Genomic DNA, 17,063 nt, shown 5'->3' on the forward strand with positions numbered 1-17,063 from the left:
GACGAAGGGAAGGCAGCCTTGTGCCGGCCACGGCTGGCTCCTCAGCCCCGATGTCCTGAGCCCCTGGTGGTGCCTACAGATTTTCTGTGTTAAGATTTAGCTGCAAAGAGCTGTTGGAACTATATTCCAGAAATCCCTGTCAGAGCCCAGTCACGAGGGCCGGTGTCCTGGCTGCCGCCGGCTGGGTTTGCATTTCTTCAAGCCCAGATGAGGTCGGGGCATTTCAGGGAGCTGTGTTCTCTGCAGGAGTGGACAGCAGCGCCTTGGCTGGCTGCTTCGCTGGCCCGGGGAACTAAGCCGTGAAGCAGGTGCTCTTTACAGCTCCGCAGCCGGGAAGGCGATAAGCTGCGCCTCCCGGAGCCCTGGAGCTGCAGACACGGCTGAGTGACCGGGGCCGGTCGGCTCTTCCTCGCCCACGGCTCCACGATGGACGGGCGTCTCAGCTCCCAGGGGCAGCCCAGCCCCCCAGGTGGCTGGGAAGAGGCGACGGTAGAGGAGCAGCTCCAGAAAGATGGCACCGGGGGACCCCCAGGAGGTAACCTCCTTCCTCACCTCAACGCCTCCCCAGTTGTTTGCGTGGTGATGGCATTTCCCGTTCACTTCGATAGTGGTTTCCATTCTCTTTTAACTCTTAATTTCTTTATTGCGGTGTCATTGACGTAGAGCCTTGGCTTCAGCTGACAGTTTCTGCATGCTTGCGGGGGCTGGGAGATGCGCCCCACAAGTCTGGTTAACATGATTTCATGAAGCTAAGTAGAAAAATGCCCTCGTGGGAGCCTCAGCATTGCATGCAAAGACATCGTGAGCTTGTAATCATTTACTTTCAAAGCCCCCAGATTGGTTTTACCTTGTGTGTGAACCTAGGATTGTTCTATTTTTGCAATAATGACTTTGGAAAAGCAATGAAGTCTAGGGTCTGTCTGCTTTTCACCGATGCGTGTTCCTGGCACTGTCTCCCGGGAGCGAGCCCCTTAAAGCAAAGTGCGTTTCCCAATGGAGCAGTTTTAGGGGCCAGTTCTGGGCACAGACTCAGCGGTGATGAATAACAGACACACAGATGATCCCATAAAAGCCATGGCGTGCCATTTAAAACATCTACGATCATTTCAAGGGGTAAACTTAGGCCCCAGTTCCATGAAATCAGCATGCTGTTTATTTTGACGGAACTGTTTACCCAACGTGCAGCTCTACCTACCTCTAAAATCTGATCTAAAACTTCAGGGTAAAATGACAATATTGAATGTGCAGTAACATGTATTTCTTTATCTCTGTAGAACTTATATAAATTCTTTTTTTTATAGAGGCATGTTTTTCTTTGTTTGTTTGTTTGTTTTGTTTATACATGCACTGGGTACAGTCAGAAGCGCGGGAGGGTGAGAGAATTCACCAGAGCCAGAGCGGGGAGCAGAGCAGGCAGAAGGACCGAGGGACACTGCTGAGGGGAGCAGCGGGCTGCAGGAGAGGTCTGCGCACCATGCGGGACCCTCCTCCGGTGGACGGGGAGCAGCCGGGGATCGAACCTGCGCCACGGAGGCCGCGGGCAGCTTCGCAACCCAGCGCTCAACCGCTGCGCCACCAGGGAGGCCCTATCTCTGTAGAACTTAAAAGAGTCAGGGGAGAATCTACTTTTTCCCAATGTCGCTGGGCAAGCAGAGCTGTCAGCTTGTTGTCTGTCTTTTCGTCTGTGAAATGACGAGCCGTTCAAAATCAGCCTTCGGCTTTTCCTACCGTCTAAGGAGCAAAATGAGCCCCCCCGACGGTGGGCGGAAGGGAGGGGAGGCGGGTCTGGGCGACAGCTACTAGGAGGGCACCCTCAGCTGCTCTGGCTGCTCCGTCACCGACTTCTGGGGTGCAGCTCTCCCCGACTTCTGGACCCCCTGACCTGCACCAGCTCCTGGATTTCTGGACTGTTGTGAGTTGGTTGTTGAACATCACCGCTGCTGAAACTGAAGTTACGTAAACTTAGAGTGAAAAAGATTTTAGAATCTATTTTGTCAACTGTTTTTCATAGATAAGGGTATATAAAAAACAGGATAAATACGCCTCATCGGGGCTGACTGCTTTGTGGCTGCTCCTGAGGGTGCTGATGTCCACGGAGTGGGGATCCTGCGGGTGGGGGAGCAGAGGCACAGAGTTGCTGGTGACCTCCCCTGGTCCTTTAACACAGCCCTGCAGAGGCTTCTCCCCCAAACTGGTTCACCGCCTGCACACCTGGGTCCATTCCTCCGCCTTCTTCTAGTCCCCAAAACAGAAATCAGCATCAGCCTCTCAACCCCGTGCCGGGAGCGTGGGTCCTTCGGTCATTCATAAATCCTGGGTGTGTAGGGTCTGTGCCACGAGCCTCCACCCCAGCAGGCAGGCGACGGTCACGGATCTCTTCCTGCCCTCCCCGCCAGCCCAGCCCGGACCTGTGACACCAGGGACACGGTCTCAGCAGTGACTTTGCTAGCAGGTTCTTGCATGCTCAGTGAAGTTCCAGGGGTCTGGACACCCACATTCCAGTCAGGGCAGAGACTTCTCTAGCAGAACCGTGGCTAAGAACCGCTCTCTGGAGTCCCCCATCACGCTCATTTACATGCAGCTTCCCCCAAACCTTTCACACTGTGATCAAAGACTAATTGATTTTTTTATATAAAATGCAACAAGACTTTCTGGAACACCAAAGTGTACACACAAATAAAATATAAGCCCCGTATTTGGGGGGGTAAATACATTCAACGGACATTGACAAACGACGACGACAAATGACGCATGGCAAAGACAGATCAGTGCAGACATTTCTAGATGCTTCCTGCACGTTTCCTGCTCTCCTTACCTTGGCCGGGCCAGGCGGGTGTGCTGGCCAGCCCCGCAGACCTGCTCCAGGACGCCTGGACTCCGCAGGGACCTGGCGGGCACCATGGGCAGCGGGGCCTGGTGAGCTTCCCCGAAGGCCCCTCCCTTTCGCTTCGTGTCCACACCCCGCCTCCAGCTCCAGCGCGCATTTCGGATTAGGGCGCTTCAGCTGCTAAGCCGACACTCCTGACAGCTGCTTCCCACAGCCCAGGTTCCATCCATGCTTGGCGAGATGGAGGGACCTGGAGGCCATTATGCCGAGTGAAGAGATTCAGACGGGGAAGGACACATTGTTGTGGCCACCCGCTCAGGGCGGGCAGGGAGGCAGGGGAGCTGGGAGGTGGGCAGCGACTGCCCCCCTAGTCTCCCCCTCACGCCCACACTGCCTCTGGCTTCTCTCATAGCCTTCTCCTCAATCTCGGTCCGTCCTGACAGGTGCAAACCCCTCACGCGCCTCTTCTCGGCCCAGGTGTTTGGCATCGCAGGCGCGCGCGCCCACACGCACCTCTTGCCCGGGTGTCGGGGGAGCCCCGTGCTCAAGCTCCCAGGTGCTTTTTGCACCAGCACGATCTCACGTGTGGGCGGTGAAGCCTGGGCGGAGAGCGAGGCCGCAGGTGGTGGCGTGGAGGCTGGTGGCCCAAGAGAGCCGACTCGCTCCATTTCCCCGCACGCGTGAGCTGGGATTTCACTCACACGCGGCATGTGGAGCTGCCCAGCAGCAAGTGAGCCAGGCAAAAACGAACTCTTAGAGGGCCTCCCTGCTGGCGCAAGGGGGTGAGACACGATCTATGAAGCTGCCCCCAGCCACTGCAGCACGAGCTCGGTCCCCGGCCAGGGAGCTACCCACATGGTGCGGCAGACCTCTCCTGACTCCCCGCTGCTCCCCTCAGCAGGGTATTTCAGTCTGTCTGCCTGTTCTGTTCCCCACTCTGTCTCTGGTGGATCCTCTCACCCCCACACTTCTAGCCTGTACCCCAGCTCTTGTATGCTGTAAGGGCAGGACTGGACACAGGGCAGGTTTTCTAGGATCCCATGCAGACCGGGTAAAGGAGGTGTCAGAGTCTTCAGTGGTTTTTTGCAGGTTTTCTATTGGGGTTCACCAGGCATATGGCAGGCAGGGGTGCTGGGGGGCCGGGAGGTTGGCAGGCCTCCCAGCCCCCAGAAAGTCTTCACTCTATCTGGGCTCTCCCGCCTTCTCTGCTTCTCTCTCGGCTTCTCTTTCGGCTTCTGCTGGCGTCCCCGTGACGCCGCCCTTAAAAGCCCAGTCTCAGCCCAGGTGAATCCCATCTACCTAGGCCCACACCCCACTCCAGGTGCCGCCATCAGGCATGCATTTGGGACCGCAAGGCTCCATCATCTCTCCTGATGGCGGGAGGGCAGAAAAGCCTGACATTTTCTTTACCCTACATATGCATAAATAAATAATCTTTTAAAAAAAAGCTCTTAGAGAGGCGAGTTTGGGGGTCCTCAGAGGGCACGAGGGTCGAGGGTGGGGTGTGGCTGCAGGGGCTGCTGTGGTGACGGATGGGCGCTGGGCTCCGGTGCCGGCGAGGCTGACGTCAGGGGCCGCCCTGCAGCGTCCATCGTGCTGTGAACCAACATGACCTCGTTACAAAATTTAAAAAGATAATCCCCAGGCCTATCTCAGGCAGCAGAACTGGGTTCAGGAGCTCCCCCACCACACTCCCCGCGGCAGGTACTGCTGCCCCCCAGTTCCCTGCTCAGCATCCTCACTGCAGACATCCCTGCTCGCTGCTCTGCTTATCCTTAGATGCTCTGCGATGCCAGCGATGCCAGCCGATCAGGCGCTCTCTGCTCTCCCCTCAGGTGACACTTGAGAGCTCGGCTGGGTCACGAGTGCTGAGGAATGTTTGAAGGCATCGTAACTTAATAGCCAGAGCTCGTCTGACCCCCCCCCCCCCAGGACTGTGGCGCCGGCTCCTCCTCGGTGACTTGCTCCTTTGCGGGAGCCTCTGCAGGCAGCCCTCGGGGAATGCGCTGGGTTGGCTTCACGTAAAGACCTGAAAACAGTCAGGGCCATGCGCCGGCCGGGTGGCGCTGCCAGGACGCGGGTGGGGGCGAGCCTGCCTCCCCGCAGGGCAGCGCACCCAGCCGCCCTCTGGCCTGTGGCTCTAGAGGCCAGGTCCCGTCTGAGCAGTGTCCCCGCCGCCCGGCTCGTGCCCTCGGAGCCGCGGTGCTGACGGGCTCGGCCCTTGGCGGGCGGACTGCTGGGGCCGCTCCTGCCCGGCCAGCGCCGTCCCCCAGATTCGCGCCGGGGCCACGAAGGTGAAACCTGCTGGGTTTTCTCCCCCCAGATTCTAGCACAGCGGGGACATCTCTCCGGAGCCTCCAGAAATTTGTTCCCACCCATGCCGCCAGCTACACGCAGGAGGACTACGAGTTTGCAGGCGAGAAGATCGTCCTTCAGGAGTCCCTGGAGAATCTCGGGGCGCTGGTGTGGCCGGCGGTGAGCGCGCGGCCCCCCGGGGTGTCGGGGGCTCTGGGGGGACTCTGAGCACTGCGCCCCAGGGACAACTTGCCAAGTGCTTTATTTAACACGCGGCTCCTCCCGTGAGGCCCCCAGTTTGGGGTACGTCTGGGACCCCCAAACACAGCCTCTCTCCCAAAAGCATTGCTCTTCCTCCAAGCGGTTCCTTGAAACATTGTTTTTTACATTAAGATGGACTCGACTAAACCGGGAGGTCGGAAGTTCAGACTAACGGTGAAGAAAAGCCAGACTTGAGCCTTCAGGGGCTGCAGCGTGCGCTTTGGGGCCAGGGCAGGGGCCTCGCCCCCAGGCCTGGCCTTCACCTCCACTCCCTGCAGCCGCCCCTCGGGGTGGCCAGGACGGGGCTCCTGCCCCCCGCGCCCCCACTGGCCTTGCTCCGCATCCAGCGCCGTGGCGGCAGGCCCGGCGGGCCCTGCTCTGAGGACCCCAGCTACGTGGCTTCACTCAGCCGTTTCCAGCCTGCAGCTGGGGGGGCTCGGGCGGGAGCTGGCTTGGAGCAGCTGTTCCGGGGCCTGGGGCCGGGGCGACCGTCCCCCCTGCTCCCCGCTGTTCTTCCAGCCGCTGCCCAGGGAGGCCCCGTCAGGGCGCTCCAGGTCCGGGGGGGGGCTGTGACTCCACACCAGGGCCCGGGCCTCCCTGAGGGTCAGAGTCGGGGGGTCAGGGGGTCGGGGTACTTGTGGCCAGGTAGAGGGGCGCCTTGGGAGGGAGCAGAGCAGGGCAGCCGGGGGGTCCCCTACGTAGGGCTCCTGCCCCCCGCCAGGGAAGCCCGGCTTCACACCTTGCCAGCGGTTCTGGCTTCCTCGAAGCGCAGGCTTTGGCTGAGCGGAGACGTAACAGCAGATCTGAGGACCCGCGACAACTGGTCTTCCTGCTCCGTGCGGCGAGCTGACTCCGGCAGGGCTGCGAGGGCCGGCGCCGGCTGCACCCCCACTTACCCCACGGCCGTCTGCTGGGGGCCCTCAAAGCACGTGTGCTCTTGCCGGCCTGGGGACCCGCTCCCCTCACACTGCCCGCCGCGGGGTGAATAATGAAAGAACTGCCTTCCTCCCGCAGCCGCAGCAACCAGCACCCCCCCAACCCCCCTCCCCCGCCCCGTGCACCTGCTCTGTCTGCGCCTTCACGGCTCACCTGAGCTGTTCCACCTGCGGCTCTGGCCTGGCGCCGGCGCGTCTCCCCTCCTGGCCTGCGGGTGCGCGTCCATAGGTGCCCAGGTGCCTCTCCCTGGACCGCCCTGGCTCCTGGCAGGTGCCTCTTCTCTGTCCCTGACCGCCGAGCCCGGCCCCGCTCAGCCCAGGGCAGAGCCCAGGGTGCCCGCGCGGACTCCTCTCTCTGCTGGGGTGCGGGCAGCAGGACCGGGAGCGGCCGGGGCGGGCCTGCCCATCCTGCCAGTGGCTGGTGACGGCGGCTCATCTCACACGCTGGCCCCCACCCCTGCCAGGCCCAAGAAAGTGGGGTGTCAGGAGCCCAGGTGGTCGAGGGAGGGGGTCCTACGAGCAGACACCCCCGGAGAGCCTCCACTGCTCTTCCCGGCACAAGGACATCCTCCTGCGGGCTCGCCTGGCCTCGCCCTCCGGGCCGGGGTGCGGCAGCTCCCGGGCATGATGCCAACTCCTCAGAGGCGCTGCTCCCGCCCTGGAAGGCCGGCAGGCGGAGGCGGGAGACAGTGAGAGGGGGAGGCTGGTTTCTGCGTGCAGGACTCCCCCGCCCTGGACACAGGTCCTGGGTGTCCGCTGAGCCCTGGGTGGTCCCGGGGTGGCAGCCCGGGCGTCGGCGGGTGGCTTGTTAGAAACACACGGCCCGGGCCGGCTGCTGCGGGGCATGAGCCTCGTCCGCCAGCCCCGACCGCGGCCCGCGGGCCCGTGTGGGAGGCGCCCTGTGCCCGCGGCCGCTGGGGCAGAGCCCGGCTCGCTCGCACTGTAACAGAGGAGGCAGGACTCGGGGTCGGAGGAGCCCAGCCAGCCGCGCTCGACGGCGGGCAGAGGCCGCTCTGCGCCCCACACTCCCGGGCCGGGGGAGCACATCGTCTCACCCTGGAGCCCGACGGCCTTTCTGCTGCAGGGGTTTGACGCACCCGTTCCTCGAGTCCCTCTGGTGCCCGACTTCCATGTCCCCGCAGTCCACACATGGCATTCAAGGGGCATTTTGGTTCTTCTGAATCCTCAAAACCCTGAGCCTCTTAATAACATGCTGTGGCATTAGACTAGGGGGCGGGGTGGCCCCTGGGGTCCAGGACTGCAACGGGCAGGTGACCCCTGTGATGTTTCAGGCCGTAGCTTTGTGCCGGTACTTGGAGGAACACGCAGAGGAACTGAACCTCCAAGACGCTAAAATACTTGAGATCGGTGCTGGACCGGGCCTGGTCTCCATTGTGGCCAGTATCTTAGGTCGGTTGGTTTGTCTCTCCCTGACTTGCTTCGAAGGACCTTTCGAAGCACTTTCACTCCTGTGGCAGTGACAGGGACGGCTGGCGCAGGGCGGGCTGCGGTTCGGGTGTCAGCCAGGATGTCACTCATTGACACCCACCCCTCCACCCAGGACCCGCCACTGTCACCCCCAGAGGGGAGAGGCGTGCGCTCGAGGGCGTCAGGAGAGCTGCCTGGCTGAGCTTAGCATGCGAGGAAGTGGACGTTCAGGGGAGACTCACATTTCTGCCGTGAGCACCCACGCCGTGAGCCTCCTGCTTCTGTTGCAACCATCGCAGCTCACGTTTTGAATAAAACAAGTGAGCTAGTCCAAAGCGAGGAAAGATTTATACTTAAAATGCAGGCCGAGATTTGCTGGGCCCGGGGCACAAGTACGGCACCGTCCTGCGGCCCCGTGTGGGTCTCTCCCGGCCCCGCAGAAAGGGCGGCCCCGTGTGCCCTGGTCACTGGCCTTGAGCTCCCAAGGGTGAGTGTGAGAATTTAGCCAAGCGAGAGTCACACAAAATAGCTTGTCCTGGAAAGAGAAGTGGATGGCAAATTCCCTAGGTCAGAGATGATCTTCAGATAAAGAGAATTTTCCGAGGGAAAGTGTGAATTATTCCATGAAGCAGATGCTGAGAACCTTGGTGTGTTTGACGGATGATCCTGACCTCTCCTGACTTTGCATTACTGTCTAACTTGAAAGAGGGACACGCGTTATTCCATCTCAGCGGCCCTTAACCCAAGCACTTTGCCACACACAGGCCATTTGGACGTGTCTGGAGACAACACTGAGCTTCAGGACTTGGGGGTGGGGTGAGGAGCTCCTGGCGTCCCCTGGGCAGAGAGCAGGGAGGAAGCTGAACCTCTCACTGCACCTCTCAAGGCGCGGGGTCCCCTCCCCAAGAGGGAATTAGCCACCAGGTCAAACATGCCCAGCCCCTGGCAATAGGGCCACAGCCGGGTTCTCTCTGTACGGTCTCCACGGCTGCCCAAATGCTCCCAGCTTCTCTCTCTCCCGCAGGTGCTGAAGTCACAGCAACGGACATGCCGGACATCCTAGGAAACCTGCAGTACAACCTTTTAAGGAACACGCTGACGCGGGCGGCACACCTACCCGACGTGCGGGAGCTGGTGTGGGGCGAAGGCCTGGAGCAGCACTTCCCCAGGGCCGCGTGCCACTACGACTACGTCCTGGCCTCGGACGTGGTCTACCACCACCACTGCCTGCAGCCGCTGCTCGCCACCATGGCCCACCTCTGCCGGCCGGCGACGGTGCTGCTCTGGGCCAACAAGTTCAGACACAGCACCGATTATGAGTTTTTAGATAAGTTCAAGCAGGTTTTTGACACAACGCTCTTGGCTGAATTCCCTGAGTCGTCAGTCAAGCTTTTCAAAGGCACCCTGAGATGGGACTAAACGAAAGCAGATGCCTTCCAAACCTCCTCGCGCCTCTGGGCCGGCGGCAGGGGCGCTGCCGGTGACAGACTCTTGGACACGCTAGAGAAGGTCGTGCATTCAAGCGGCCTGTAGCCCCAGAACAGACATTACTTGATGTTGCCGCAGCTTCTAAGCATCTAAGACGATCTGGTGGCTGAATCTCTACAGGCCCTTCAGACTGTACAAGGAGAGGCGATTGAGCCATAGGCTTAACGGATTAACCGTCGAAAATATGGAGGAAAAAACAAAAAATATGAACAGTGCTGGAATCAGGCAAGGAATAGAGCTTGTCTCAGGAATCTTAGGAGAATTTACTTCTCAAGAATTCTTCTGTGTCAATTGCCTGGATTTTGTCCAAGTTTACATTGCTGGATATTTTTTTTTTTTTTACAACGTTGATGCTTAAAATCAGTAGAAAATTAGGAATGAGATTTTTGTTTGGTAAAAGCTACAAAAAGTTCTAAAGTAATTATCAGTAAATCATTAAATGTTAAGAGCCTCTGCTCTGAGACGGTGGGGGGGGAAACCCAACTATCACCATTTGTCTTCAACATTACCCTAGAGATTCTCGTTTATGCATCCCCGGGAGCAGAAGTGTCCCTCGGTTCTTGACGTGCCATTTCCCCTCTTGTATGGACTTAGTCTGCTCCAAACAGGGTGGCCTCTCCTGGGACACTTCCAGGGCTTATTGACTGGGGTCCAGCTTGATCCGCAGAGACAGCAGGGCTCTGACAGAAGGCAGAGGCTGCAGGTGGCTGGGCCTCCCTGTGCGGCTCATACCCCACTCACAGCGCCCCACGGCCCTGGTCTTTCTAGGAATTACAGTTCAAAGCAGATGTTGCTGTCTGAGGCAGAAGCAAAGGCAGTCACCTTCATTCTGAGACACTGTGATCTGAGCAAGACTTTACCCCTTGGAAGAGCTAAGTAATAACTCCAGACACAGCCCTCTCCTTCTAGCAGAGAACTGGAGCACAGCTTCAGCTTAAGCATAAACTAAATTGTAAACTTGGATGCTGTACAGCGACCTGCATTAAAAAGCTCCCTCCCCGCCTCTCTCCCTCCCAGCGGTCACCCTCCTTTGCCCTCCCAGGAGAGGGTGGGTGGGCGCCAGGCCCAGCAGCATATCCGGTCAGCAGGCTGCTATCCTGGCCTGTCAGGTGGGCCCCCTTGGGCCCCAGACCCTCCTGGAGATATCCAAAACCCACCTTGGGCTTAATTTCTTTCCACTTTAAAAAAAATAAAGCACGAGCCAAACCCAAGGAATAAAGGGTGAAATTAGGGTGAATAGAATTTTATATAAAAACCAGAGTTGAAGGATCCAAAATTGACTGGACCATGACATATGCAGAAGACAGAGTATTGTAAAATAAACGTACTACCAGGAGTTCCTAAGCTTGCAATTACATTAAAATTGGACACCAAAGTCATGTGCTAAAAAAAATGGCTTTTTCAGAACTCCAGAAATTAACCCAAGGTGGGCAGCAGCAACCTGAGGCATGTCCACTCCAAAGGGCCGATCTTTAAAGGCCAGTGCAGGTGCGGTGGCTGTAAACTGCCCTGCCCCCACCCATTCTCCCTGCTCCCACCCCATCGTCTCCCACCTCCAGCTCTTCTCCTCTCAGCCCCACCCTCTCTCCACGGCAGCCCTGGAGGCCAGACTGGACGTAGATCTCTTAGGCCCAGACACTTTTTCCCAGGGAGTGTTTGTCTAGATAATTAAAGGCAATTGTTGAATTCAGCAACTGCCTGAAATAGTGGGTAACAGTTGAGGCTGATGAAAAGGCTTGAAAGGATATGCTGGGAGTGAGATGTTCCCAGGGACTTTGGGCACACTGAAGGGCGGGTGTATGGTAGGCCTGACCACATCCTCAGGAAAGACTCCCGGCCCCAGGCTCCCACCTCGGGCTCACCCTGAGACTCTCTGCAAACAGGAAGTTAGAGTTGCCTGCTGCGGGAGCCCTGTGGAGCAGACTTGCAGGCATCCCAGGCCTGTAAGGAGCTTGAAGCAATCAATTACCCGACTACTCAGCTAAGGGAGATTTCAGTGGCCAAGCACAACAAAAAATATCTTATGAAATTAGTTCAGAAAAGTTAGTAAACAACACACAGCAACAAAATTCCCAGGTGTGGGGAGATCATGACTTCCAGTTACACTACCTAAAATGTCCAGTTTTCAACAAAATAAATTTTAAGATATACCACAAAACAAGGTAATGCAGACCACATTCAGGAAAAAAGGCAACCCAGGGAGGCTGTCCCTGAGAAAGCTCAGATGTTGAACTTGATTTGAGCTATTTTAAGTGTGTCCCAAGTAAATGAAACAGTATCTAAAGAGCTACAGGAAATGATATGATCCATGAGGATCTCAGAGACAGAAATTATGGAAAAAGAACTATGTAAAAAACTTCTGCAGTTGAAAATTACAGTAACTGAAATGAAAACTTCATTGAAAGGGATGCCAAGAGTAGATCTGATCAGGCAGACATGAAATCAGAGAACTTAGAAGACAGGTCATTCGAGATTTTCCAATCTGAAAAAGAGTATGAAAAAAGAAGGAAAATGAAAGCCTCAGAGGCTGTGGGACACTATCAAGGAAAAACACCTTTCTCATAATGGGGTCCTAGAAAGAGGGAGGAAAGGGTAGAAAGAGTCTGAAGAAACAACGGCAAAGAGATTCCCAAATTTGATTTAAAACAACCTCTACATCCAAGAAGCTCACGCTCAACAAATTCAAAAAAGGATAAAATCAGAGATCCACACCCAGGTGAATCAGAATCAAATCTTTAGATGTGGCCTCCTCCCCTGTCCCAACAAAACAGAAACAACCCAGAACCTTAGAAGCATTCAGAAAAGCAACTTGTCACGTACAAGGATCAGTAAGAGGAACAGTTGGATGGAGGCCAGATGGAAGAGGGATGGTATTTTAAGTGCCATCGACCAAGAATTCTATTGATATAACCAGCAAAACGATTCTTCAAAAATGAAGGCAAAATTAAGGAATTGCCAGATAAACAAAGAGTGAGAGAGCATGTTGTCAGCAAATCTGCCCTACAAGAAATACTAAAAGGCATCCTTCTGGCTGAAATGAAAGGACACTAGTTGATAACCTGAAATACAATGAAAAAATAAAAAGCACCGGTAAAGATCACATAGGAAAATACAATAGAGACATTGTCAAGTATTTTCGTGTTTGCAAATTTCTAAAAACACTTCTCTGATTTTAGAAGACAACTGCATAGAGTAATGTCTATGAATATTTCAATGTACAGAGATGTAACTTTATGATACAACAGTACAATGGATGGGGGAGGGAATGAAGGTACAGGAGAAGAAAGCTTTTGTAGGTCACTGAAATTAAGTTGGTATTAAATCCAGCTAGATTGCTCCAATTGCAGGGGCTTACAAAAAAAAAAAAAAAATCAATCCCCAGAGCAACCCCTAAAAAAGATAAAAACATAATGAGAAAAATGATAATTAAAATGGTACACTAAAAAATATGACACAACGGGAAGGGGGGGAATATAACACAAAATATGGGAGTAGTAAAGGACTACGACAAAAGGGTATAAGACACTGAAAAATAGAAAAATGGCAGACAGAAACACTCTTATCAGTAATTACACTAAGTGTAAATGGACTAAACACTGCAATGAAAAGGCTGTGTATAAGAGATACTCTAGATTCAGGTAAGTTGAAAGTAAAAGGACAGAAAAATATAGACCAGGCAAATAGTCACCAGGGGGCTGGAGTGGTTATACTAACATCAAAGGAAACACACTCTAAGCCAGAAGTTGTTATTAGTAACACAGAAGGACATTTTATGATTAGTGGATTAATTCATTAAGCTATCGATCACATTATACACATAAATCCATCTCAAAATTTATGAAACAAAACAGGACTGAAGGGACAAATCAAGTAAGGTTTCAATACCTCACATCCAATAATAGACAAAACAGGCTACACAGAGGATGTTAGGTCACAAAACAAAGACTGAATACATTTAAAAGGATTAAAATTTATACCAAGTAAGACATCACACAAATGAGTAGATGTGGCTGAATTCCAATAAAAAGTTCATCTACAAACAGGCAGCTGTCCAGTTTTGACGCTATGCTCTAGTCCCTGGTCTCCGCTCTAGAAGACACTTATTAGGAATGGTAAAAGCTGGGCTGAACAAGGGGCCCTGTAATTACCCACCAGTCACTCAGCCAGTCAATCAGCAGTACGACTGAGAGTCATCCTACCCTTTCTCAGTTTCCTCATAGGACTCAACCTGCACACTTTGGGACCTGTATGTATGTAGGTAAAGCATGCGTGCTTGTGTGAGAAGACGCATGTGGCTGTTCATGGATGCACTCCAAATGATAAATGGCTTAGGACTGTATAAAAAGTGTTTGAATACATATTTGTATTATTTCATAAAGTCTCTCATGTTTTTATCAGATAAACGGCCCATTATCAAGATACAGTTATGAATGGCTAGACAAGAGTACTGGCAGGTATTCTGCAGCAGTAAATTCTAAGGGAATAAGATTTAAAAATCATACACACAAACACGCTTGCCGTAAGTGCGTAGAGGTCTTTTAATATTGTCTATGTGTGTCTTTTTATTTCATGGAGACAGGATTAGAGAAGCAAGGATAGTAGCCAGAAACATAAAAATAATAAGTTAACATACATAAAAGTTAATCACATGAGAATTGGAAATATATCCAAATAATTGCAACCTACAGAAACATTATAAAATAAATTACCTCATAATACGTTGAATTTTTTTGCCTAAGGATTTAATGTATCATTTCTGTTCTAACCCCCAACTTTATGAAAAACTAAGACCAACTTTAAGAAGGTTCAATATTCATTTTTATTATTTATAAAAAAAATTAAGGTATCAGAGTGCATTATGGTGTATTGTGATCTTGGTTTTCGCACATTTATTCACGTGTTTACATTATTTCAACTTTCAATAAACATACCATATGTGTATCTTTACAATACCTGATAAATATTTAGCTGTCTGGCACTCACACATGTATGATTAGTTCATTCAGATGCTGCACGTCAAGAGGATGCTAGAGATGATTGGCCTGAAATAACTCCAAGATGTGAGGATCTACAGAAGGAAGCACTTATGCTCCAGCAACTGCCACGCATTTATTTGTGCCGGTTTTTTATTTTTTCCCCTCAATTGAATGTAAACTTTTGCCAAAAAAAAAAAAAAAAACAAAAACAAAAACAAAAAAACTGAAATGAAGTTCGGTTACTTTTTAGTCCAATAAATAATTTTAGCTACGCTTAATGTAGCTTTTTTAAGGCCTTCATACAATTTGAAAAAATTAAAGTCGAGCATGTTAAAACCCTGTTCATTTATAAAATAAAAAATAGAATTTTACAGGTTTGCAGTTAAAAGTTACTGTTGAGAACCCACATGCACATGAACAGCTGCGACCCAGATGAGAGTCCGTGGAGCTGGCAGTCAGGGCACAGCCCGTGTCCGCAGCGGGAGGCATTAAGAAAACACCATGATGCCAGAGGCCTAACCTTACATGTATTAAGCCACACGCCAGCGAATTCTCTGATAAATACACATCATTTTAATAATCAGTATTTGATAGTGGATGAAACATGCATTAGACTAAAAATGCCACAAATTTGTTTTTAGATCCATTCACTATAAAACTTTCTTTTGTAAAAGGTAAAGTCTGGTTCCTAATTTAGAATACACAGTAGTCAGGAGGATACATGATGGGGAGCCAGTTTTCAGTGAAAGATGCACAGTGGGTCCACCCAAGTAACTTCATCAGCTGTAACAAAAGACAACGACATGTTGTTAAGGAACAGGAGCTCCACAAGCCCAAGGCTCAGGGCCAATCCGTTACGTCACATTTAGTGCTAACGGAGCAGTGGGACTTTTCTCCCATCCCGCCCCACAGCGACCCTCCTTCCTACCAGCAGATCCACCAGCTTTCCCACCAACCAGCCCTACCTGGGAGAACATCGTCATCCCTTCTTTCTGTCTTTTCTGCTGACCTTTCTGTCTGTCCTCCTTTCTTCTGACTTAATTTACCTTCCCCGTTCCTTTCTAGCAACCGTTTCCTTTCATTCTTTTTTCTGAGAGCCTACTGTAAGTCAAACACTGTTCTTAGGGGCTTCAGGAAGACAGCACTGAACAAACTCACTTCCCACTTCCAGGAATCATATGTTCGATTCAGGAAAATCAAATAATAAATAAGCAAACTGGTGAATAAATAAATAAACAGATAATTTTCAAGACACCTATGAGGACTACAGGACCAACACAACTTGCTCTGGCAATCTCAGGGAAGAGCGATGGTCAAGACAGGGACCTCGAGAGGTGGCATTTAAGTTGAGACTTAACAAGTGGAAACCTACTCTGTGAACTCGGGCAGAGCTCTCTGCACAGCAGGAACGGCTTGCTTCTTTGGTGGGGGAGGGCGTGGCTGCCTCTCCACCAAGCACAGAGGCTGGCGCGCAGAAGCAGGGCAAACAAGGGGCAGTGAGATGGGAGACCCGGCTCGCGCAGAAGGCGGGAGCCGGAGCACATGGCCTGGTGGGCCCGGAGTGAAGTGTGAATCTGACTCTGAATCTGAGGATGCTTCCCTGGGAGTCGAAAGCTATGTTTTCTGGCTGCTATGGGAGAACAGACCGCAGGGGAGCAAGGGCGGGGGAAAGGCTAGAAGACTTCCTGCCACGTCGAGGGACCACCACCTTCTCCAAGGCAAGTGCTCAGAGTCCAGTCTACGAGACGCGAATCCCACTATACACAGCAACAGCTCCAGGAGTCTGCTGAACCTACTCAAAAACCTCATGCAGATTAAATGAGAACAGCTTCTACTTTGGACTGAGTGGTAAAGGTGCCCAGGAAAGTTCTAAGAGTACAGCTATCCTTTAGTTTCCCATCGTTATCGAAAATGTCTACAGGAACCTATGGTCAGTTTTACCTGTAAAGACTACTTTAAATGTAAGACCAGGCCCGGGGCAGGGCCAAACCCCCCACTTCCATCTCGCCTTTGGGCCTAACCAATTACATGTGTACAAAGACAGGTGAGGCTAAAGTAATTCCTGCTGAGCTCAACTTAAGTTTTTATACTTGACAATTAACTTGTGCAGAAAGCTCAAATACAGAATTTCTCTGTATATAATGTATGATAAAATAACAAAATGGTTTATCATTTCAAAGGAGGAAAAGAACAAATATAAACTCTGAAAATTAAAACATTTTAGAATTGGGTTAAACATGTACTGAAGAGGAATTGCTTCTTTCATGAAGAAAAACTGTCTTCTAACTATACAAAATTCATAATGCATTTTGGTCTAAGTTGAAAATACTTGAGGCTACATAAGTTTTCTGGATAGGAGCGGAACATCTTATAAATTTAAGCAGCTTACTGGCCGTCTCGTGTGCATTTATTTTACAGTTCACATCTCGTGAATCAGTATTATTAGTCCCAATAAAATCAATACTGTTACACCATGCTACAAGGCTTTTAAGCTACTGGGCCATTAGGCAATACTGAAGTGACATTTAACACTCATGATTAAAGTATCACCTACCTGAATACAATTTTTCCAGTTTTCTTTTGTTGGCTTTTCTTCCACAAGTTTAGTTGCAAACTTAAGGCCTCTCCCATACATTTTATTTACCAATGCATGCTTGTATGCGAATGTCAAAACCTGCAATATAAAACAAGATGAAGCTTATCTGTGAATTATTTACATTGCAAGGCAAAAGGCTTTAATAGAAGTGCAGCCTTTAAAAGGATCAAGTTACATGAAACAAATTTTAAAAACTTTTAAAAAGAACAATTCCAGTCTTCAAAGAACTGGGAATTCCACAGAACAGAGCATTTACT

At 52.0% G+C, this 17,063-nt stretch overlaps 2 protein-coding genes across 6 annotated transcripts in view; one reads left to right on the forward strand and one right to left on the reverse strand.

The window, feature by feature from the left end:
* The first annotated feature begins 426 nt into the window (after positions 1-426).
* Positions 427-9,165, forward strand: METTL21C (methyltransferase 21C, AARS1 lysine). Its single transcript, XM_037528625.1, has 5 exons — positions 427-535; positions 3,240-3,383; positions 5,151-5,302; positions 7,611-7,728; positions 8,771-9,165. Exons 1-5 carry the CDS (start codon positions 427-429, stop codon positions 9,163-9,165), a joined length of 918 nt encoding a protein of 305 aa, XP_037384522.1.
* Positions 9,166-13,736: 4,571 nt separating this feature from the next.
* The window catches only part of TPP2 (tripeptidyl peptidase 2), a 49,439-nt gene continuing 46,112 nt past the window's right edge, over positions 13,737-17,063 (reverse strand). For 2 of the 5 annotated variants that reach the window (XM_037528722.2, XM_037528719.2), the window contains 2 exons: positions 16,765-16,884; positions 13,737-14,993 (listed from right to left, as the gene is read on the reverse strand). In XM_037528722.2, coding sequence (XP_037384619.1) covers positions 14,904-14,993; positions 16,765-16,884 — 210 coding nt within the window. In that variant the 3' untranslated portion in view covers positions 13,737-14,903. Of the gene's footprint in view, positions 14,994-16,764; positions 16,885-17,063 lie in introns of those variants that run through there. The other 3 variants (XM_037528723.2, XM_054701158.1, XM_037528720.2) reach the window with 2 other exon arrangements.

This window comes from Talpa occidentalis, unplaced genomic scaffold, assembly GCF_014898055.3.
Source record: "Talpa occidentalis isolate TD23 unplaced genomic scaffold, MPIMG_talOcc4v2.1 talOcc4.5, whole genome shotgun sequence".
NCBI classification, from domain to species: Eukaryota; Metazoa; Chordata; class Mammalia; order Eulipotyphla; family Talpidae; genus Talpa; species Talpa occidentalis.